The sequence below is a fragment of the Scomber scombrus genome, chromosome 22, assembly GCF_963691925.1.
Source record: "Scomber scombrus chromosome 22, fScoSco1.1, whole genome shotgun sequence".
NCBI classification, from domain to species: Eukaryota; Metazoa; Chordata; class Actinopteri; order Scombriformes; family Scombridae; genus Scomber; species Scomber scombrus.
In genome coordinates this window covers 19,782,836-19,807,145 of record NC_084991.1, presented here as the reverse complement: position 1 = coordinate 19,807,145, position 24,310 = coordinate 19,782,836, and the positions used below count along the sequence as shown (strand labels likewise).

At 37.9% G+C, this 24,310-nt stretch overlaps 1 protein-coding gene across 2 annotated transcripts; it reads right to left on the bottom strand.

Annotated features, from left to right (window-relative positions):
• Positions 1–14,394: 14,394 nt before the first annotated feature.
• On the bottom strand, positions 14,395–22,549 carry pkp2 (plakophilin 2). Of its 2 annotated transcripts, XM_062444164.1 has the most exons (10): positions 22,066–22,449; positions 21,606–21,813; positions 21,289–21,466; positions 18,644–18,761; positions 18,139–18,300; positions 17,067–17,243; positions 16,607–16,760; positions 16,248–16,440; positions 15,901–15,988; positions 14,395–14,921 (listed from the first exon to the last, which is right to left on the bottom strand). In XM_062444164.1, exons 1-10 carry the CDS (start codon positions 22,177–22,179, stop codon positions 14,859–14,861), a joined length of 1,455 nt encoding a protein of 484 aa, XP_062300148.1. In that variant the 5' UTR covers positions 22,180–22,449; the 3' UTR covers positions 14,395–14,858. The 2 variants fall into 2 exon arrangements, with proteins under 2 accessions (XP_062300148.1, XP_062300149.1); XM_062444165.1 differs by lacking the exons at positions 14,395–14,921; positions 15,901–15,988 and having other exon boundaries at positions 16,355–16,462; positions 22,066–22,204; positions 22,314–22,549.
• Positions 22,550–24,310: the final 1,761 nt, after the last annotated feature.

Sequence of the window (24,310 nt, the reverse complement as noted above, 5' to 3'; positions counted from 1 at the left end):
TGCTGCTGCCGCGTGTGTGTGTGTGTGTTATTCTGCCACTCTGCTTATCATTGACGTGAGGCGGTCCGGAGAGCTTGTAAATTACATCGGAACAGAATTGGGACACCGCAAGGCATGATGGACCCGGTTAAAGCTGCAATGCACAGGCGACGCAGGCGGACCCCGGGATAGATCACAGTGAGACCTGAGAGGGGTGAGGGGTACTTATGTAGCAGGCGGGTCCCACACGTGCGGTCAATCAAAACAGTTTCTCCAGGGTCATATTGTGTTCATACAGGGGTAAAAAAAAATGGTCGTACTTTATTTTATGATATAGTATTTTCTAACTGAAATCAGCCCCAACTGTGAATATTTTTAAATCCAGGGTTAAAAACACTTCTCTTCTCCTGTGCTTATTATGATTGAGCTCTTATTTCAAAGCACTTTAAATTTTAATCTGTCATTTGCACTCTATGTCCTTTTAATGATTTTAAAGCAGATCATTATTTTATACTGCAACCTTATATTTAATGCTCTATTCTAGTATTTTATTTCTCTCTCTTTCTATGTTTCTGTACTTTGTTTTTATTATTAGTGTGTGTGTGTGTGTGTGTGTGTGTGTGTGTGTAGGGGGGGGGGGGGGGGGGGGGGTATGTGTTTACTATGATTGGGTTTTATTTTTATTTCTCAAATTCCATGTTTTTTATGTTTTTATTATTATTATCATTTCTGTTAAATGTTTGTTTTATGTAAAGCACATTGAGTTGCCACTGTGTATGAAATGTGCTATATAAATAAAACTGCCTTGCCTTCAACTAATAAGACGCTCTTTATCAAATAAGACAAGAACTAGAAATAAGATGTTCTTTATTAGACAGTAAATGCACATAGTTATACCCTAACAAGTCAGTCTGTCGATTTTTATTTCGAACATATACAATAAAAATTAAAAAATGCTAAAAACAAAACAAGAATGAAATGGAAAAACATTAAACCTATAATCTCAGCAAATAAATTCTTATTAACCCCACATATTAAATATGACATATTCATTATCCTCCCCCCCTTGCTCAGCTGATCATCCAAAAGCTCATATGATTTATAAAAAGCTACCCCAATTCTATGTAATCCCCCAAATATCCACCTAAAGTCCATAAAATAAAATAAAACAGTTAACCCAACCCTTCTTCATCAACACCTCTTAATACACGGTCGCCCATAAAGTTGGAATAATTTTGTTTTCAGACACATTCCTCTTTTTATTTTCTATTTATACACATCAGTAATCACCTTTGACCAGGTGCAATGAGACTTATCAATACAATTTTGAGATTATATACACTTTATCTATCAAGAATAAATCACATTTTCACAATCGTTTCATGGAAAGAGGTCAAAAATATTTTATTCCAACTTTATGGGCGACCGTGTATATATATTTTTGTATATCTTGAACTGATTTGTTTGTACTTTAAACTTTCTGCTTAAATTGTAACTAGACACCACACACCTAAATTATGCAGTAATTAGAAAGCGCATAAAATCCTTTATTATTAGACCTAAAATATGCTATACTTAAGCACTATTATACCTAATTATATTCTAATTAGAAACCAAAGCCTCATACACTATTAGACACAATTTCACAAAATCATCGTCTAATTAGAAAAATCAGATACAATACCATATCAGATCCAAAATATCCTACAGTTAGACTCTCTTCCTCTACCCTCACTACCAAATTATGCTGTAATTAGACACCACATTTAATGCTGCCAATATGCACCCATGGTAGCTTAAAGGGGACCTATTATGCTAATTTTAATAAAGTGATGATGATGCTGATGCTGATGATGAAGAGCTGCAGATGACCAGCACATCAATAGGTAAACTACTTATTTTACTTTGCTTTGCTGTGTAATGAAAAAACACTCACAGTGTGACAGCTTGACTCAAGTCATGGCCTGATGTGACTATCTACAAAAAGGATGGAAAAAGCCATAATGTTAGTGGAGAGGAGGAAGGAAACTTGTGCACTGTGTTTGGAGCAACATAATATTAGAGTTATATGGGTCAATGACGTATAAGGATTTGCAACAACTCAATTTTAGAATAATAAAAACAAGCATATCTAATGCAGTAGTTCAAACATTCAGAATGTTGTGTACCTGAAAGTTCATATTATACATTTGAAATTAAGTGATTTTAGTGGGTTTTTCAAGATTAATTGGCACTGGCCTTAAAAAAAAGTCATGTGGTGCGACCATGATTCATCTTGAAATAAATTAATTTACTTAACATGCTTCACATCTTTTTTTACAAGTTTTCAGTAATATAAAGTGTTTGGAAACAAAGTATTTGCATTTTTTTTTTTTTTTTTTTTTACATTTTTGTAAATGATGATCTTTTATTTATATAAGATATTTCAAGATGAATCATGGTCGCACCACATGACTTTTTTTTAAGGCCAGTGCCAATTAATCTTGAAAAACCCACTAAAATCACTTTCAATGTATAATATGGATCTTCAGGTACACAACAGTCTGAATGTTTGAACTACTGCATTAGATATGCTTGTTTTTATTATTCTAAAATTGAGTTGTTGAAACCCTTATACGTCATTGACCCATATGTCATGAGTCAAAGAATATTAAAATTGCTGATTAAGGCGGCTGCTTCACATCTAGTTGCAAATGTGAGAAGATGCAAAAAAACTCCTGAATAGCTAAACAAAGAATTTAGTTATTTGAACAGATTTTGTTATCTGAGATACAGACTTCCAGAGGTAGGTTGTCTGTCACCATAGATACCGCGTCCAGCCACCGTCCACCCATCTGATATACACTCATTAGCCTCTTTATTAGGTACACCTGTGCAATCTAATGCAATCCAATACAACGGCTCTGCTATAAATTCTACATTTATGAAGTTTATACATTTTCAGTGTTTGTTGACATTTCCATGAAGGTGATAATTCCCATTTATGTTTATTATTGAGGTCATAGTGGGTGATGGTGGTGTATTAGGGTGCATTATATTGACTGGTGTTCCTAATATTTCGTCCACTCTATTAACATACATGAAAGGGGCCAAATATTAGGAACACCAGTGAATATAATGCACCCCAGTACACCACCATCACTTAGTACGACCTCAATAATAAACATACAGTAGAATTATCTCCTTTCTGACAATGTTAACAAAAACTGAAAATGTATAAACTTCATAAATGTATAATTTATAACAGAGCTGTTGTATTGCATTGAATTAGATTGCACAGGTGTTCCTAATAAAGTGGCCTGTGACTGTAATTCAAATAACTTTCCTGCTATTCAGAAACCTTTGGTTCCAACATATCTTAGGTGTGCTGCTGTCCTATAACAAAGAAGCAAATCACTTAGTTTTTACATGAAATCATACTTGCAGTGACTGAAGACAATAAGTCAAACTTTTAAACAACATTGTTTTTTTATTGCATGCATTTATAAAGTCTATTTTATAGTTATGAGGGGAAATCTTATTTTCCTGCCTTCATTTACCAAGTTTCCTAGTTACGGACTAAGATGACTTTTCATACATTGTAGAAAAAATGTCTAAATCAGACCTGGGTGAAGTAAAAATCAGAAAGGTTTATAGTAAGAATCTCACTAACGTACTTACTCTTGCTTACATGACATAACACATGACAAAAAATAACACAGGGCACATGTAGACGAAATGGCGATACTGCCCAACTGTCTTATAAATTGCAGACCAAAATTAGTTCCATTAATTCAGGCATACACACAGATTTCTCATACAATATGCAGCATTATTTACTTTAGTGGAAGACAAATGTTTACTTTTGTTCTGTGTGAAATATTTTCCAGCTTTTAGTTGAGGAGAGATCCCCTGATACTACCTCCATTCAGCTGAGGAGGCTTAGAGAAAAGGAGTGTGGGAGGAGTGCAAATTCCTCAGGGAGGTGTTGAACCTGATAAAAAAAAAGGTAGTAGCACATTATGTAATGTTATCATGCTTTTACACTGTAGTGGCTATCTGCATTTGAGTCTATTCAGGTTAGACTTCCAGTTATAAGCTAAATAGCATTTCATTTATCATGGAGGCAATATTTTTACACTGCAATTTAAACTAGAATACCCCATGAGATTAGAAATGTTCAAAGGAACTAAAAGTAGTATCAAACTGCAGCCACAGGAAACAAAACATTTTATGCTACATACAGACTCCAACAAGTGGTAATGCTTTGCTGTTGGCAGCGAAAGGCATGAGAGCAAAGGAGAAAGCAGTAATAGTTTGGCTTAGAGGAGTTAAACACAGCATATGTTACTACTTGAGCAACAGATGGAGAGAAAAAACCAATAATTCCATGGATATGACATGTTCACTAATATAAAATAGTTTCAAACTGAACAGGTTCAGCTTCTCAACAGTGTGACATACATCTATATTAGCCTGGACAACAATAGCATTGTTCCATTAAGCATCATCCTGGCCATGTTTGTGCTGAGGTAGAAAAAAGGGGGAAGAAAAGCAAAAAAGGCGTACGATTGGCTTTTAAAGCTGGAATTCCTCAACAAACCACAGAGTGAACAGTGGATTGACTGGTACTGATCAGCTGTGTCTTCTATGTTATGGTCATTTGTGAATTTGAGTGAGTTGCTAAATGCATTTTTAACTTTATGAATGTTTTAATTAGCCCATGTCTCTGCTTTATTGCAAATCTAAACTCTACAAGTAATGGATTTACAGTCCTGGTGTGTTTCTTATGGAAGCACCGATAGTCATCCCAACAGTATTATCTAAATATCAACATTGAGATACTGAGCCATATATCTTCTTTTGTGCACATTTTAATTTTGTCCATATTGCCAATTAGTTACTATAGTTTTTCCCCCTTTTAAATTACTGTAGGTCCATAGACTGTATATAAAATGGACGTAACATCCGTGACGTCACCCATTGGTTTGTGGACTGCTGCTTGGAAGCGAATAGTTTCGGATCTGAGCAGCGCCATCTTGAAAATTTCCGGTGCATGCTGGGTAAAAAAAAAACACGGATTCTACTTATATGGGCATCAGGAGGAGCATGAGGCGCCCTCCTGAACCTGTGAACCAATCAACCTGTCAATCACGACGTAGCCACGCCCTAATGCATACCCTGCTTTATCGTCACATATAAAATCAGGGAGGCCAAAATTTCACAAATGAACATCATACTGCATTGAAGAAGGCTTTAAACTAGCGATTGAGACCATAAACACATTTTGAAAACGTTTACTGAGGTTAGAAATAAAGTGAGAAGTTGGTGAATTCTCCATTGACTTGTATAGAGACGGAAGTCCTATTGACACCAAAATGGTCGCCCCCTGGTGGCCTTTTGATAGAATGCAGTTTTAAGTTACTTCCGCGTTGGCCTCATTTCAGAGGACCAGAACTCCCCGCCTGTGTAGGTCCAGCTTACAGTCTGTCTTCAATATTGGCGCTTTTCCACTACACCGTTCCAGTACGACTCGCCTCGACTCGCCACGGTTCTTTTTGCGTTTCCACTAGGGAAAGTACCTGGTACCTGGTCCTTTTTTAGTACCTGCTCTGGTGAGGTTCCAAGCGAGCCAAGCCGGTACTAAAATGTGACGTTAACACACTGCTGGCCGCTGATTGGTAGTTGTCGCTGGAAGCGTCATGAGCCGTCCCACATAAGAATCAAACCCGGCATTTTTAAATACCGGCAGCAGCGTTACCATAGTTACAGCCATACGGCTCCGTTTTCTTGCTTTGTGTGTGACAGAAAGCCTCATACAGCAGCAAGTACACCACTGCCTCAATGTCCTCCATTGTTTATGTGTTTTGTGTCGTGTATAAAACGAAGTCACGGCAGTTTCGCGGAGCCGTGCTATGACGACCCCGCCCATGTTGAGTAGGTACTTTTTTGTAATGGAAAAGGAACCGTGCCGAGTCGAGGCGAGGCGAGGCGAGTCGTGCTGAAACTGTGTAGTGGAAAAGCACCATATGTAAGTGAACCTATAAAATAATGTGTCAGTAATCAAATCACTTTGCTCCTCTCAGTGTGGATAAAACTTTTTTTATAAATTGTTTTTTGAAATCAAAGTTTGAGTCTGAAATAAAAAATACAATCTTTCCTTTCCCTCAGTCAAACATGTGCAGGCACAGCAAAGATAGAACATCCTGAACCATGACTATGCATAAAAAACAAATGACATGACATATGATATGACAGTGTGAAATATTGTTTGTTTCAGCCCTGTGTTTCAGCTTTGGTATACCGAGTGAAAAATACAACTTTTTTTTAAGGTGGCACCATTCAATCAGATTGAAATATTCTTGATGTCTTGTGCATCATTTCACACACGTCTCCAAAATATAGCCTGACAGCTTGTATAATTGGTATCTTTGGAAATGTTTGGATCCCCACCATCATTTAAATACATGTCTGTGGGTTTGAGCAATGCTTAGCTGCACAGCATGAGTTTTTAAAGAAGACATGCAGTTTTAGAAGTTAACTCTTGGAAAAAGTTTACAAGTTTAAGAGTGTTTTATTTATTTTTTTGGAGGTGATAAATTAAAACAGTGCAATTAAAATAAAATACCTGATGCTTTTCTCTTTTTGGACTTGATTGCAAAAACCAATAAGCTGCACTTTTTACCTGAGACATATCAAAGAAGTGTCAAAGTGGAATTTCGCACTGGAATGAAAATTGTATTCACCTTATCAGAATAGCAACATGTTTCAAGAAGCAAGCCAAATTCTAAAAAAAGGAAAAAGGTGTGATTGTGTTTGTCCTTATTGAAATTCCAGTCACCCCCTCATGTCTTCATGTCTCACAGCATTAATCATGACAGCTGCTTGTTCTGCTGACCAGGCTGAATCACTGAGGACCTTCAGCCTATCAAGATACTGTAATTTCAGTGCCACTCTGGTCTTCATACTATGATGCAGATCAGTTCAAAATTTGCACAGTTGCTGTATTTAAAAAAAAATCTGCTCCTCGATGCTTAGCAACCTCTCACAAATCCATCTTGTGAGCAACTGTCTTCACATGACTCATAACTTTAATAAAAACCCAAGAAATGGCTCTTTCTCCTCGCCATATTCTTGTTTTAATAGCAGTCATTCATTCGGTGTTGTAGACCTGCATATATATCACTTTAGAACTAAACTCCGCAATTAATCCTCAACATATGGTTGGGCTGTTGAGTGATTGATTTTCCCTACAGCCAGTGGTGACAGGGGTTGACAGATGCTTTCAGGATTTAAAGCCTGTCTTCAAACTTAATGCATGCTGTAGTGAGGCTGCTCCTTACAGTATGAAATCCATTATTTTAAAAGGACACAAAAAAGGTTGACTACGCGCCACAGGAAGTGAAAATATGAGACTTTTGTTTTGATACAATTTCATTTGGAAATTTGGCTCAAAAAGTGCCAAACTAAACTACCTGACTTCTAATTGGAGGCCAAATCACAATTTCGTTACACCTGTTAAGAGGGGACATTTAGCAGAGCCAACCAAGTCAACAACCAGACCAGTGTCACCCCCTTCACTTCTTTTCCTAAACTCTTCAACATGCTCTCTCTAACTTGCTTTTCCCATCACAAAACAACCCTGTTGACCCCAGTAAGTCACGAGTCAAGTCAGCAATCCAGACTGAAGTACTCAGAATTTTAAAAACCACTCCACACCTCCCAATTCATGATCCTCATCCCACCTGATCGGTCAGCCGCCACGTAGTGCTTGGCACAACTGCAGACCATGAGATCTGAGAATTTAACTGTGTATGTTCTTTCTACCTGACTGGCTGCAGCAATCAGATTTCATAGATCCCCTCACTTGGTTTACACCAAATCTCACAACTCATCACACCTCCTGCATGCATCTCACAGCATAAGCTTGCTGTTGTTTTGACTCTTCCTCTCCTCACTAAGAAGATTCACTTTACCAACTTTTCCCTCTCCTGGGATCGAGTTTATTAGCTTTTTCCTCCACGGGTAGAATTTCAGATTCACTTTCGATTTTTTCTGTGTCAGCCTGACAACTTTCAAGCTGCAGGTTTTTTCTTCTTCCTTTGACCTGCAGGCCTAAATCAAAATCTGACTCTCTGCATCTGCTACAGAGTTTGAATGCTAATATTAGTTTTGACACTAAAGACATCAAACATGAGGAAAACTGAATCGGCAGATCTAAAGGAATTGTGCTCTTTGTTGTTTTTTTTGCAGCATTTAAGGGTTGATTTGATTGCATTAGTTTACCTTATTCTCATATTTTTGTATTGCTTTTATCAGATAATCTATGTATACTTGAGTATCTGTCATGATTCCACAAGATTCATGTTGTCACTTTTTTAAAGTTCATGACCTAAATGACATTTTAATTGAGAATGTTTTCTGTATATTATCTGGGGAGGGCCTGTCAGGGTCTAAAACCTTTTTCCCACGTTCATAAGATCTCCCAATATTGAGTGATTTAATAGCTTTTCTCTTTTCTCAAAATCTTGCACCGGATCAGGATCCAAGGTGGCTCCTATGCAATTCCGGGCCAGCAAGTTGTTTTAAATATCTCTTTGATATTTCTCAAAGATTTCTTTTTTTATTATCAAATATACAGTTTGAGTGTTTTTGATTAGTCATACCAAACTGTCAAGAGTTGGATGGCAATTGCAAGAAGTTACTTTTAGTGGATTCCCTGTGCCGCTGCTGTTGGAAGACCTTCTGCTGCTTCATACTGCAAGTTGTTGGCTGGCTCAAAACTACAAGGTCTGATTGAACTCCGATCAATCCAGATTCCAGCGGGTCTATTGAAGAGCTGGAGAGATTTATTGAGGTGAGCTATCAAAGAGCAAACAGGAACATGTCTCTGAAAGATACAAACTTTGGGAACACTTGTGAAAGAGACAAGCAGAAGATCCTAAAGGATATCAATGAGGACTCCAGACCTTTTCCCAGGCAAAGATTGCGGTCTGAGATGGGAGTGAGCCAACAGAAATTGCTTTACTGCAATCCATTGATAAAAAAAAAGGGCTTGCAAAGTCTATTGGATGTCATGAGAGAGGAAAAGCATGCCAAGAATATAGTCAGTGGCAATGATTTGATGTCTGAGAGTGTGGAGAATAAGGTGGCTGCTATTGACAAGAACAAGCAGGTATATAAGAAACCTCGCTGGACCTCCAATGCTACCTCATAGAAGAAGAAAAAAAATACCGGAAAATACTTACACAGACTGTGAATCTGCAGTGCGGCAATTTATGACTAAGCAGTTAAAAATGACACCAGAAACAAAAACAACAGAGTGCATCACTTTCTCTCGTGTTCACAGAATGGGAAAAGTTTCTGAGGGTAGACCGAAAGCTATTGTGGCTCAATTTGAACATTTGAAAGAAAAAATAACTTGTTAAAAGCAATGGCAGGGAACTGAGGAAAACATCTGTGGTATTCTAGATCTGTTTACGCTCTGATGGATTGTCATTATTGGGTTTTTCTTTGTTTTTTTTGTAGCATTTCAAAGCCAAGGAAACGTGAATGCATTTAGTACCGTTTTTGCAGCTTGCCTTATAAGTTGCACGAGGTTTCTGATTTAATGATGAATAATAATGTGCATATTTTATTTTATAACTGAAATGCATTTTATATGACACGATTAATGAGGGATTCAACATGATAAGGGATAGGGACGGCTATGGAGGAGGAGTGGATTTACATATTTAAAATCACATTTGTCTCCAAAGCAGAGAAGTGGACAAAATATTAGGAACACCATTCAGTATAAATGACCTCAGTACACCACCACCACCACCACCACCCATTACAACCTCAATAATAAACATAAAGTAGAATTATCACCTTTTTGACAATGATAACAAAAACTGAAAATGTATAAACTTAAAAAAAAAAAAAAGTACACAGGTGTATAATGAAGTGGTGGTATGGTCCCACATTCTGCCCTCAGTACTTGGGGTAATTATCTACTCTGGGAATGAATTACACCTGTTGCACATACCTGAACATGTGACCCGAAGAGCCACACGCATGGACTAATGCTCTTTAAAATCCATTTGATGAAAGTTAGATGAGACCAACTACAGGAACAAATTATGTCCACCAAAGCCAAAATTTAGAGCTTGGTGTAAGAATATGATCTTATCAGGCTTATCAAAAGCAAAATCTTAACTTAAATGTATGTGAGACAATAGAAATATGTAGTTAATGATGATATAGTTCATTGTATAACAGCTGGGTTCCCCGCTGTGCACAGGGCATCAATTGTTGCACAATGAATGTTTTGTGTGTGCTGTACAATGTATGGGCCTAATGTGTTTTGCTTGCACAATTATAGTTTGTACAATTATTTATATCTATCCATTAAAGTGATGTGTTTATGTTTGAGGACTGTTGGAGCAATAGCACAGCTGGGCTAAAAGAGATTTTATAACAAGAATTTAAAAAAATGAAATCTAATCCCTCCCTTCTCTCAAGTAGAAATGTATTCCAGCGAGGCTGCTTCTAATGAACTCCATATGATCTTTGTTACTGCCAGTGAGTGACTGAATATTGCACTGCTTGTTATCAGTGCTGTTAATTAACCGTGCTTTGACCAAGTGTTCTGCTGCCTACCAAGAAAAAGAATAGCTCAAATAAACCAAAAACAAAAGGAAACATCTGGGCTTATAAGGAAAACACACAGATGCCAACATGCTTTGGGTTTGTTAAAGTCGCTAAAAGCTTCAACTTTATAACCAGAAACTAAAAATGGGGCAGAAAAAAAAGAAAAGATTTAATCACAGACCACACTCGCTCAGTAAATGACCAAGCGCTCAGGCAAACTGAGGCTTTTTAAAAACTAAGCACAGCTGCAGGCAATGATGCCTCCTAACGAGCAGACACTGCCTGCAGCTGAGCTTGTGAACAAAGGGGACTTCTGAAACTAAAATTAATCACATTTTAATCCTTTTAATTACATTTTAATTTAGTTTATTTCAAAAAATCTGCACAATAGCTAATGTATTATTTGTGTGTTACCGGAGGTTGAGACAAGAATGAGCATGCACTGAACCATTTTTACTTCCTGATGTCTAATTATCAACTGATTTTACAATATGAACACATTTCTGCTCAACTTCATTCTTCTTCTTCATCGTCATCTTCTTCATCTTTCATACATAATCTTGATCTTCCTCCAAACCACTCCTGGCCAAGCCAATATTGATTTGTCCTCCTCTGTGTTTGAATTGGAAGTTATGGAAAATATAATGAAATTGACTGAGTGATAGTCTTTTGGTGTCAGAATAGAGTGACACCACTGGTATATGTCTCCTCATTTAACTCCCAGCATGAAAGCGAATAAGCATGTATCCCCAAAATGTTGAAATGCTCCTTTAAAAACACCTCCTGCAGGATACTCTGTCTCCCCTGTAGCAGCGTCTCTCCGAGTTTGTGACATTACAGGGTGGTACTTCATTCCAGAAATTCTTAAGAGATCAGAGGAGTAAAAGACACGCAGTCCCGCAAAATACCAGGAAATGTTGAAGTGAGTTGTGCAAGAAATGATCTCAAATGTTCTCGGGTGATTATGTCAGTGGATAGCAATTTGCCCTGAGTGCTGACACTGGTGACAATGGCCCCAGTGTGAAGTAAACAAGTCAAACTAGCTTCTTCTTTTAGTCGATTGTCTTTTAGCTTTGAAAGAATCCTTTGTTGTATTAACCCTCCTGTTGTCCTCGAGTCAAGGAAGGAAGGGAGGAAGGATGGAAGGGAGGAAAGAAGGAGGAAGGGAGTAAGGAGGGAGGGAGGGAGGAAAAGAGGAAGGAAGGATGGAATAAGGAAGGAAGGAAGGAAAGGAGTAAGGAGGGAGGGAGGGAGGGAGGAAAAGAGGAATGAAGGAAGGAAGGAAGTGAAGAAAGAAGGAAGGGAGGAAGGAAATGAGGAAGGAAGGACAGGAGGAAGGAAGGAAGGAAAGGAGTAAGGAGGGAGGAAAAGAGGAAGGAAGTAAGGAGAGGAGGAAGGGAGGAAGGAAGGAAGGAAGTGAGGAAAGAAGTATGGAAGGAGGAGGGAGCAAAGAAAGAGGGAAGGAGGGGAAGAATGAAGGAAAAATTAAAGAAAGAGGGAGGAAGGAAGGAAAGAAGGAACAGTCAAAAGAGAGATGGGGTCAATTTGACCCGGGAGGACGACACAAAGGTTAAACATGTTCAGATGTTAGTCGACACCTCCAGTATGAGCCTGTAACACTTCACCCTGCTCCAGTAGCAAACAAACACAATCTCATGTGTCTAAACACCTGTTAACTATTTTTGTATTTCGGACATATATTATTTTTGTGTTGGTCTATAAATATCATTCTTGGGACCTTAGAGTAGTTAATCCCTCACACATGACAAGGAAAGCTATCTTGGGCACTAGAGGAGAATTAACACGTGTGTACACTGATTTTTTCTTCTTCTCATGATTCTTTTCTTAAAAGTCTGAGCTCCAAATTCATTTCATTTACAAGAGGATGAGGCTCTTCTTCTCAGAGCTGCATAAGCTGCGGGAAGACAAGTAGGCTATTGTTAAAAAGGATTTGGCTTCTTCAGAGCTTTTTTTTTCTCTCCTTGCGCAAAAGACCGAGACGTGGAAATCATGGACTTTGTCACCAAAATAGTTCAGAAAGTGAAGTGAATTAGAGATTATTAGTGAAACGAGGAAAAGTGCAGAGTTTAGTTCCTCAAATAGAAAGGCTTATAGTTTAATCTGAGGGCTAAACCACTTTAAAACATGTGGGATGGAGAATTTATGAATGTGAAAAATAATGCTATTTTGGGGACAAAGTACCCACACAGGGACAATGTTGTATAGATCAAAACTGAATCTCTTCTTGGCTCTTTATGAGCTGTTAATGCTACACCACTGCCCCCTGCAGGATATAATCACAACATACCTCACTTTGTTTACAGGACCTGAGAAAAAAGTTTAAAATCTTAAATGAATCATATTTACATTTGAAATACTGATTAATTTAATTATTCTGTATCCTTCCTGAATTTTCTCTCACACTATGAATCCAAACAGAAACATTAAACACATATGCTTCCTGCAGCAGCTTAACACAATGCCAGAAAACAACAAGAGGAAAATCTTATCAGTGCTCAAAAGCATTTTTTATGTCTTGTCATGCTACATTATGTCTTACGTACTGTAGCTGCAGATGTGGCACAAGCCTCCCAGCACATGCCCTCGCTCCGTGTATCTGGAGAGTCACTGATATGAAGCCGGAAACAGCTTTGTGGGATACAGTTAATTTGATTTTTGCAAATTCAACCACCGCCTGAAATCAAGTGAGGCCTCTGGATATTTCCCAGTTGGGATCAGCTTCATTAGACAAAGTGGATCTCTCTGGGGTTCTGTGTTTTTAAATAAAAACTGTCTGAGCAAGACCACCAATGCTCTGAGGAGGAGTTTCCTACTGAGCAGTGTGGTGGTGCATCTAGTATTATCATATTATTTCTTATTTCTTTTTCCCTCAGTGTCAAATCTCTCCCATGTTCCTGTTTTGTCATGAAATAAATGCTCCTAAAGCTCAATCTCATCTCTGCCCTGGCCTGAATAAGTCTTGTCTGGGAGGGGTGACGTTGTTTGGCACTCAGCCTCCCAACTTCAGCTGTGATGTCACACCATGCCAGGAGCCTGCTTCAGGGCCTCAAAGTCACTGAGAGGCCTGACAAATGAGTGTGAAAGAAAAACATCTTAAAGCTATATCTGATGATCTTCCACACTTGATTTGTGAATAATTTACTTGTTTAATTAGGGTCAGGCACAGTTTAAGAACCCAGAAATAATGACTGGACTCACTGATATGTTATTTGACTTTTTCCTCAAATAACAGAAATCTGAAATCATACACTGTACCTGTAATAAAGGAGAATGTATGTAGTATAACAAGACTTTTGAGACGGTCATAATAAAAGGCCAAATACTGACAGACCTTTTTCAAGACGGTATTTTTTGTAGCACTCATCATAAAAGTAAAATTTACTTATTAGAGGAAAAGATGCTTCTCTAAGGTTGGATTTACAGCGTGTGGATCTGCAGCTAAAAGTTGGGATGAGTATGTCATGACCAAAAAAATAAAAAAATCTGGTTGAAATGGCATAATAGGGGGAAAAAATGCTATCTATGACCAGTTGACAATTTACTGCAGATAGTAGTTATATATCACTTTTTCACTGTTTCTGGCATTTACTTTAGTAATAATTCAAGTTTTCCAAAAACATAATGAACAATAAAGTTAATTTGTATCTGAAAACAACTCAATAAAGAAGGGAAGCTTGTTGAGTTTTAGAGAAGGAAATCATTCTTAAAGTCATTTCATTAAGTCTTAAAATACACTTCCATACATTTACTTTAACAGTTTAAAGGTTTGTTAAAAAAACAGTGCTTCACAATTTCTCTCATTTTTTGTGGTTCTCTGTGTAATTACTACGCTGAATGCTACAACACACATTTTCAACCATCAAGCTGCCACTAATATAAAAAATAACTACACAAACATAAACTAATACTTTACATTGAATTCAGTATCATTAAGGAAACGTGCCTTCATCAGTGGCTAGAAATATCTGTTGTACAGAATCTAATAAAGAAAGCCAACAAAACTAAAAAAAGTGCTGAAACTTACAATTTTAAAAACCATTTCATGAGACCTTTAAGGGAAATGTTCACAAACATATGTGTGCAACGTTGAGAGGAAAAATTGAATGATCCTTTTCTGAATCTGCAGACACTCCATTATATTACATTACAGGACAAACAGTGCATTGAGTGATTTGTGGCCGCAGGTGCAGACATTGTTAACAAGTGCAGCTTCAGTTTGGTGTTAATAGATTTTCAGCTCAGTCTCAGCTGGAGTTCACAGCCTTTGTTGTCCTCGCATTGATGAAATCTGTTTTCCTGTATCCGCACTGTTTAGAAAAAAACAAAGTGGTTGTTATGGACAAATGAAAAGGTTCTGAGAGGTACTGAATAAGCTGGTACTGAGACTATATGATCTGAAAAATTCTGATTCTGGTAACAACTAATGGTAGTATAAAAAAGGACATTATAGCAGAAGGTGGTGCATGCTGCTACCAAGTGTAATACATTTAATACCTCATAATTCAACATATTTCAATAGTATTTATGCAAAAAATAAAGCAGTACTGATGTTCAACATTGGCCAAATACAATCATCAGATTATCTATCTAAGATTGAACAGTTTGGAAGTAAACTATTGTGTTATTTTATGTTGTCATATCGCCCAATTCTAGTATAACATACAACCCAAGTTCTTATAAACCTGCAATCATAAATAAATGACAAAGTGAAACAGTGCAGTCATTGATTAGGATACCGTTTCTCAGAATCATCGTAATAATATCAATCCTCAATCCTGTCACCACAATCAATTAATATGTGTATTTTCTTGCTTTACAAACATAAATGGCGATGTCTGATGGAGCAAACTGAAGACAACTTTCCTTCAAAAAGTGCTTATTAAAGCTTTTTAAGGTTCAGTAAAACCTGGATGGCAAAATGAAGCCCTGACAAGCTATTGAAAATAAATGAATCACTACATTACATTATTTTTCAAGAAAAAAAATACCAAATATTCACTGACTGCAGTTTCTTAAATGTGAAGCTTTTATGCTTTTCTTTGTCATATATAAGTGAATATTTTGGGGTGTTGGACTGTTATATAAAATGAGCAATTTGAAATTATAACAAGCCTCCTAAAAAAATTGAATAATTGGGAAAATAATTGGTATAGTAATCAATAATAAAAATAGTTATTAGTTGCAGCCCAAAATGAATTAGACAGACGAAATCATGACAGACAGATGCACGTCCATTATGCTTAAGAAAAACATGTAATATGCTGTGCTTTATAAGTGGGCACCGACCTTCTTGAAGACCTCGTGGAGATCACTGTGTTTCCACATCGCGTGCAGCAGGACGCAGGCTGCCTGACCCGCTCTGGTGGGTCCATAACTAGGAACAGAAAGAGGAAATGATGCCCTTAAAATATAAGTATATATATATATCTGTGCTTGCTTGTTTTGTTGTGATTTGCCGCTATATAAATAAAGATTGATTGATAAGTAGATATCAGAGGTAAGAGATGTTTTGCTTTTAGATAAATGTGTGAGTAAAGTCTCACTACTTCTTTCATTAAGCACAAATCATGAAAAAGCCTATAATTCAGCACGTTATGGGGCATGATGCAATGATAAGGTGAGCACTGACTAACCCATTGTCCTTGTTGCTGATGTTGATGATCCTCGGGAGGGCTCGCTGGTTGACGATGTCTCTGACGTGCTGCAGGCTGTTCTGGCTCAGGTTAATGAGGATGTGACACAGAGAGGCCGTCACGTCAGTCGGCAGGTCGGTACCGGTGTCGTCATTGGGGAGCATCTCCACCACCTCTGGCAACACCTGCTTGACTTCAAGATGAGATATGACACACTGAAAGTTAAACAACAACATTTAAAAGTTCTCTATACCTCAAACTTTTTCTATGTGAACTTGAACGTGTATGTGAATATACTGTACATCAAATCTGTGATGACATTGTCAAAAAATAACAGGCTAATAGTGGAAACTAGTTACCGATGTCAGGGAGCAGTTCCTGGTAGCGAGAGAGGTTTTTTAATAGAGACACAGCTGTCCTCTTCATACCACTCTCTCCTTCCTGCAACATCCTCTTCACATGCTGGAGGCCATTTTCCCGTTGAACAATAGTAAAGGCAATGGCTTCAGTCACCTGCCAGGCCACGCATAATCATTTAAATATATGAATTTTAATACATGATGGCAAAAAACTACATTTTAAAAAAGTGTTTTCTAGCAAATATTTGTTTCCCATAAAATTTCTTATTATGATCAGCTGATCGACAGCTTTAAAATAAATGCACACAACCAGATGCAAGGGGTGAAATCAGTACTTTAGGGTTTTTATTACATGATAATAAATATTTTAAATTATTATATTGAAACTGCTATTTGTAGAACTGCATCATCTCCATCTCATGTTAGACAGTAAAAAGAAATAGAGCTAGTCCAGTCCTACCGCTCCATTTCCAGCTGTGAGGTTCTGCAGGGCTCCGATGGCAGCCTCCTGGGTGTAGTGACGTACACTGCGGGCTAACAGTGACAGGTACATCCGAATAATGATGGCGCTCCACAGCCACTCGATGCCCTGGGGGTTTGCATTCTCCTCCAGCAGGGGGCCCCGTTGCTCCAGATGCTGAGAGGAAAGGCAGTTGTCGATTTCAGATCAGTTCATTGGGTTCATAGTGATATGAAAAGATGTTTTTATGCAGCAGATTGACACTGAATGACATGCATCATTTTCTGCATCATGTTAGGTGTGTTTATGTGGCATTTTAAACTTGACCAGGGAAGAATAGCAGAGCTCACATGCTATTTGGCAGCATCAACATACTTTAAATTCACACGATAATTATAACTCACTGTCTGATGTAGTAACTGAGATATGCAATGCAGTTAGTTGGTTTTAAGGGTCTAATGGGAACACTGGAGCCTTCAGTTCCAGTAGCCTAGTGTATTCAAGAATACTACAATATGCTCAAAAATAAGACTTTCGGACTAATTTGAACTATTATCACCTGAGATCAGTATCCGACCTCACTAATGCTCTTGCAGTTAAAACAGCAGCAAATCCTTGCAAAGCTCCCCAAAAGAATTTAAGAGCTGTTATAGCAAAATATTAACAAAAAAATGAGGTGTTCAATTATCACATATGGGTGTAATGTTAAGGTGTTTTGAAGTGTAGAAATTAAATACAAGAATGGACGTACGAATGCATGTTTGAGCTTTATTACGGCACACTTTAAAGGTACAGTACACCCTCATTTTCTTCAAGAACTCATAGCTGTAGATCTTTGAGTTATTGGCACAGACACCTGACAAATCAGGGATGTAAAAATGTGCTACTTGCCTTTATTTCCCTCCCTGTGCACAAAATAAGAGTGAGATAAATAAGATGCTGTACTTGAAAGCTGTTTTTTCTGATAAAACCTGCAGCAGTGCAGCAGTTTTCACTGAATATCATAATCAAGTATTGTACCACAAGGACATCTTTTGTATTGTCAGTGTAGATTATTGTCTAAGGGGATTACCTCTGTGATCTTGGCGCTGCGATAACTAAAACAGCCCACAGTCTTTGGTTTAGGAGCCAAGTTTTGCCGAGATTCCCGGAGATCTCTCATGTGCTTTGTGGGAAGTTCTGCTTCAATCTGATAAGACAGATTGTGAAGGATGCAAACACAGTTCTCTGTGGACTTCAGAGCAGATATTAACATAGATAAATATCATATTATAGTGTCTCAAGCACAAACAGAGCTATATCAAAGTAATAAATGTATGTGTAAAAGTTACAGTTCATCCAATTTGTGACTTTAATTAATACTGAATAGCAACAGGATTTATATGAATGACTGGACATTCACTACAGTGTAGGGGGAAATTATGGCTCATGTGCATTACATTGCAATGAGTTGTGGAAAAACACAAACAAAAATAGTACCAACACGTGGTGAATGATTTGAGGGTTCTGCAGAAATTCTTACTGTCTTACTGTAAGGATAAACATTTTCTCTGGCATACTTATCATTTTCATTTCACCTTGTCATCTGTCTTGTAGTCTGCTATAGTTCCCCGGATGTAGTAGACCAGAGAGTCAATAAGTTTCTCACAGTCCCTCATTGCTTTCCTGCTATCTGGACCAGCAGAGCTCAGATTTCTGGAAACAAAAACAGTCAGAACCATTAGGCAATGTGACATGTGTGTGTGTGTGTGTTAATCTGATAAGTAGATTTCAGTCCCACGGAACCACGAAAGAAAAAACAGCAACACTGAAGAATTCCCAGATCATTAATAGTCATATGAAAAAAGAAGTATTCTTCTCTCCACCTTGTAATTTGCTCAAGTTAAAGGATACATTGTTTTGGATCTCAGGCTTTTTCAAATCCAGTAGCAACCATAACATATTATTTCACAGACTAACAAAACATTTTTAGGTAATCCAACTTCCGCAGAAAAATAAATGAAAGCACTGACATCGTGTCTTTATACAACAGGTTCTTTGTGCAGTGATGAAATATGAATCAGAGAGGAACTCATCATTTTTCTCATCCACAAGAGGCAGGAATTTGGGCTCATAAAGGTTTCAGAACATGTTAAGGAGAACTTGATAACACTGTGGCGGTGAGGATCGAGTGATTTCAGTTCAGCAGAGCGGAGAGAAGAAAGAGCTCGATGAATAATTCAGTCTTTCACTCTCTTCATTTGGCTGTAGTTGCCAGGGGAGCAGTGCCTCTGATATCTCCTGCTTTGTAAACAGGGAGATGAAATATGTCCAAATACAGCAAAGTTCAACTAGGAGCTGATAATATGATACATAATCTTAGCCGTCATTTAACTGAATACTTGTGGCTCGTGATGAAAAGCCTGTTAAAAAACCAAGAAACAGACTGAAATATGACAAGAAACTAACAGATATAGGCAGAGATAATATCTGTGGTGCTGACAGATATACTAAATAATTACAGCCTTTAACACAGGGCAGCAAATGCAAAACAAAAAAAAAGGTTTCAATTAAATACATTGAAATGTGAAATAACCTGCCAACCAACTATTTTGATTATAAATTCATTGTTTTTAAGGAGACATTTTCCAGATTCTCTGATTCCAGCTTGCAAATATGAATCTTCTCTGGATTATTTGGTCCTTCATGATAGTAAACTGAATATTTTTGGGCTGCAGCTGTTCGTTGGAACAAAAAATTCATACATTAGGAGACATAATTTTGGGCTTTGGGAGACCGTGATCAACATTTTATGGACCACACAGCTCATCTATTAATTGAGAAAATAATGGACAGATTAATCAGTAATGGAAAAAATAGCTAGAAGCAGCTCTACTCTGTTTAAAATGATAAAGCGCAGCAGCAGAGTCACTTGTGTGAGAAGTTAGGACCAGAAAATGCTTTTTGGCACTTTTCTTCACTATTTTTGCTTGAAAAATGAAACAATAAATCACTTAAACGTCTAATCATTTCAGCCTCACTTTAACATTTCAGAAGATCTAGTTTGTCATTTTTTGCCCAAGAGCGATTGCCTTGGGGAAGATGACTTCTTTGTCGCCATAGCTGCCAGTAGTTCCCATAATGCTGACTGGTCTGAACTGCTGGTGGTTTGGACACAAGCACATAACCTGCAGCCTGATAACATGGATTCTTATGTGATCTTGTGATTCTTGCATGATCTCAAAAATCCAGCTGCCTCGCAAGGTAATAAAGACTCCAAAATCAATTTAAATTAACACTTGTTCAACTCTTGCCAACTAAGATGGTAAATATGGCATTTACATTCACATTTTGTTACTTGGAAGTTACTTTTATCATAAAGCGACTTACAAGTGAGGCAAGACAGTCAAGCATTAAAAGGACAGTGACTCAAAAGAGCTGAGGTACAAATTCTCAAACAGCTGATAAATTTGTTGTTACTTAACAAGGAAGAAGAGGAAATGTCCGGAAGCAGGATAAGTCCAAGTCCAAGGTGATGTCTTAAAATGACAAACATGCTCAACATCAGCATGTAAGCATTGTTATTGTAAGCGTGTTATCATGCTGACGTTCAGCTCAGTCATGATAAGATAAGATCATTTAACTGGAACTGGAGAAACTGGATATTTTCTTTAGTGTGACATCATGTAGCTGTTAGTGTTTCTTTTCTTTTTACTGTTTTTTTAACAGACAGTAAGACTCAACAGAAAACTATATAAACTATGTGGTAAAAAAAAAAGAAATCCCAAGTCAGTGCTTCCAGCAGGATTTAGATGAAGGACACTTTACAGCATGTAGACTGTTTACTCATCGCTCAGCTAGGCAGACACTGATGCTTTATATTACTCTGAAGCTTGGCCATCTGTTATGTAACCCTTGCACTTTGTGATATCATAAAATCATTCCCTTGTGTTGCAGTGACCTGAGGCTCTACTGCACTACTTAATCACCTCTGATACAGATTGCAAACAGTTAACTTCCTCCCTGACCCTGTGCCATTATGGTCTGTACTGATGAAATCAATGAAGTATAATCCATTGTTTTCAGGATACAAGGTAATCCATTTAATATTGAATGATTGTATTTTTAGAAATTCTTAAATATATTTTATATTATGACATGAATACCTGATACCAGTAGCGGCGTCTGTTTCCTCTGATCCATAATACACACTACAAAAGCTCAAAGAGTATCTCAGGCCTACCTTAAACAGCCTGTAACACTGTGGAAAACATCGGCATCCGCAAGGAGATCGTCTTTTGGGTTTTCGCCCTCAGAAATGCCTGAACTTGGCACCAGGACCGACTGTGTGAGGACAGTTAAAGCCTCTCTGGAGAGACGTTCTTTCAAAAGGTCATGAGAGGAGAGGTTCCACAAAAGACCTGAAAGAGAGGTGGAGAAATGTTTCATTATTACACACCTTCATTACTACAGGTCTGCAGGGTTGGTGCTTAACTATCACAGAGGCTGAAATATGAAAACAAGATTTCAAATGAAGCTCAGCATCCACTCAAAACTGACCAGTAAGTTGTCGTCTGGTCTCCACATCACGGCTGTGCTTCAGTGCAAGCAAAATGGTAGCCAAGCCATCACTTTCCTTCACCTCCATCTTGTTTTCGCTGCTCTGGTAAACGACATTACGCAGCGCCCCTGCAGTGGCACGCTGCACCTCTTCATTGTCATTGTTAAGGAGTTCCAGGAGCTTTGGGATCCCGTGGAGGTAGTACACCTACAGACAGGAGTGGATTGTTTATTGACAGATTTGCAGACGGTCATAAAATAATCAACATAAACATTTACTTTTATCAAATATAATGCAATAATCATTTCAGGGCAATGTGTGAAATCTTCCCTGAAGTATCTCTTAAAGGGCTCAGAAGTCAAATCTAATTTTGAGTTTAGACTGTGTATTTAAAATGTGTTGATGTTATGATGTTAGATTTTAGCCTTCCACCAAACTGTAACAAAATCCCATACATACTGTCTTTTTAGCATCAGCACTCCTGAAACTTTGGCTTTGTATGTAGCTGGCTGCAGAGATCAGCATCTCCTCATCATCCTGGCTCAACAGGTTCACGGCCCTCTCTAACGTCATCTCTGGAGGCTTGTTCTCTGTATTCCTGCGTGAGAAGACAGCAATGGATGAGAAAATGCATCATTAACAAGTCAAAAAGAGTATCCATGACCTGCTTCGCACACCGAGAGAGCTTTCAAAAATAAAGATCTTACAGAGTCGTGTAATTGTGCGCTTGTATTTCCTGAATGGGGAGATCTGCTTCAAATGTCTTCCCCAAGACCACCTCTGCGCTGATGACCGAGGGCGAGTATGAATTCTGTCTATGGAGCCCTTGACCCTCCCTTCTGACCTGAGCCAGGCAGGACAACCCATTATCAGGCTGCAGAGCACCAAACATCCCAGTGCCATTCGGACCCTGCACAGCGTGCTTTTCCTGTTTGAAAACAGTTTGATTAGGACTCCAGCCAGACGCAGATTTGCGACTTTGTCGAAACCCTGCATCTGCAAACACAGGCTGTGGTCCTTCAATCAGTCTGAGTGACCTCTTGTGGAAGCTTGGACGTACAGCTGTGGATGTGTGCAGCTTCGTGCCCCAAGGGGCCTCTGAGAAAGCGTAGCGTTGAAATGAACTTGACCCAGGTGTGTGGCCCAGCATAGCACCCATCCAGTGTGACTGACTGTGGTCTTGGGTGTACGTGCCAAAACGGCGAGGATTATAAGCAATGTGGCTGCGAGGTAACTCTGGACTCGGTGGAGGAGACACTTCCACCCTCCTGGATGGTCTTCGCACATGCTTGTTGCCTGGAAGAGAGAGGTTGGTGAAGTGTGATCCATTTACCTGTGGGGAAAAAAACACAATTTACAATTTAATACACTATGACCTGTTTGTTTCAATTTTTGCCATACTGTATTGATCCACATATTGATCCTCTGTATCGACTAAACATTAACTGCACAAAAGGTCATTCTGATTTGTACAGGACTAACATAATGCATTAAAGTCTATGGCAGTCAATTAGGTCCTATTGTATTTATAATTTATACAGTATTAGCGCTGCAATGATTAGTCAACTGATAAAGTAGTTGCCAGCTATTAAATTAATCACCAATTATTCTGATAATCGATTTGTCGTTTTGAGTCATTAAGAAAAACTCTCTGATTCCAGCTTCTCAAATGTGAACATTTAATAGTTTATTTAATTTTCTATGATAATAAACTAAGTAACTTTTCGGTTGTGGACAAAACAAGACATCTGAAGACATGACTTTCAGTTTTGGAAAAGAGTGATTGATATTTTTTACACCCTTTTTTAACCTTTTATGGACCAAACAACTAATAAGCTATTAAAGATAATAATGAAAATAACTGTTGTTAGTTTAGTATTATATTAATAAAATTAACTATTACATAACAACATCATAAAGTAATTCTGAAATGACAAAAGTTACCATTAGCAACAAGTTATTTTACGTTTATGTAACAGTTGCACAGCATTTGGTTACACCCGGGGCAAAATACTGTTAAAATGTCACAAATGATCTTTGATGTCATGCTAAATGTTACACAGCTATTAATCTGCCTGGAGGCTTTAAACATAAAGCAAAAGCCGACCACAAGGCACTCCCATCTCACTACATTCAAATGAAGGCATGTAGTATTTAAAGTACAGTGTGATATGAATCTAGTCAGTGAAGTTTTTTTTTTATGATGAACAGCTTCAGGTTTAAAAGCCAGAACATGTAAAACAAGAAATGTAATGAACTGACTGCACCTGATGGTTATCTATGACATCATTTGAGCACTTTTGCAGTTTTGAGGCAATCGGAAACCTTTTAGTAATGAACATATACTGTATTTACATATAACATGTATACATTGATCAAATGGATAGAAGGCTGACTTTCTCACCTTCGTGTGTGAAAACAGTCCATCTTCAGCATCGAAGCTCTTCGATAAGTTCTTCTGTAAATAGACACTACCTGAAACATGTTGAAGAGGTTTTGTCAGAGGATCCTATTTCACACTGTAATTACCTAAAGCACATGGCAACACTAACACTTCCTAAGGACGTTGAGGACGTGACTCTCACTGAGCTACTAAAAAATGTGAGGAGCACACTCACAGTGCTGCAAGTGTATTTTTTAACTGCCAGACAAATGTCACCTTCATTTGCATGAACAGGGATTGATGAATGCTGAAGGAAAAGTG

Excerpts from the sequence above, each read along its gene's own strand:
- pkp2 (XM_062444164.1), bottom strand. The coding sequence starts at position 22,179 with ATGACGTTAGAGAGGGCCGTGAACCTGTTGAGCCAGGATGATGAGGAG. Across the intron at positions 18,762-21,288 it reads AGTGTTACAGGCTGTTTAAG|AAATCTGAGCTCTGCTGGTC; the intron begins GTAGGCCTGAGA and ends TTTTGTTTCCAG. Across the intron at positions 16,441-16,606 it reads GGAACTGCTCCCTGACATCG|TCAAGCAGGTGTTGCCAGAG; the intron begins GTAACTAGTTTC and ends CTCATCTTGAAG.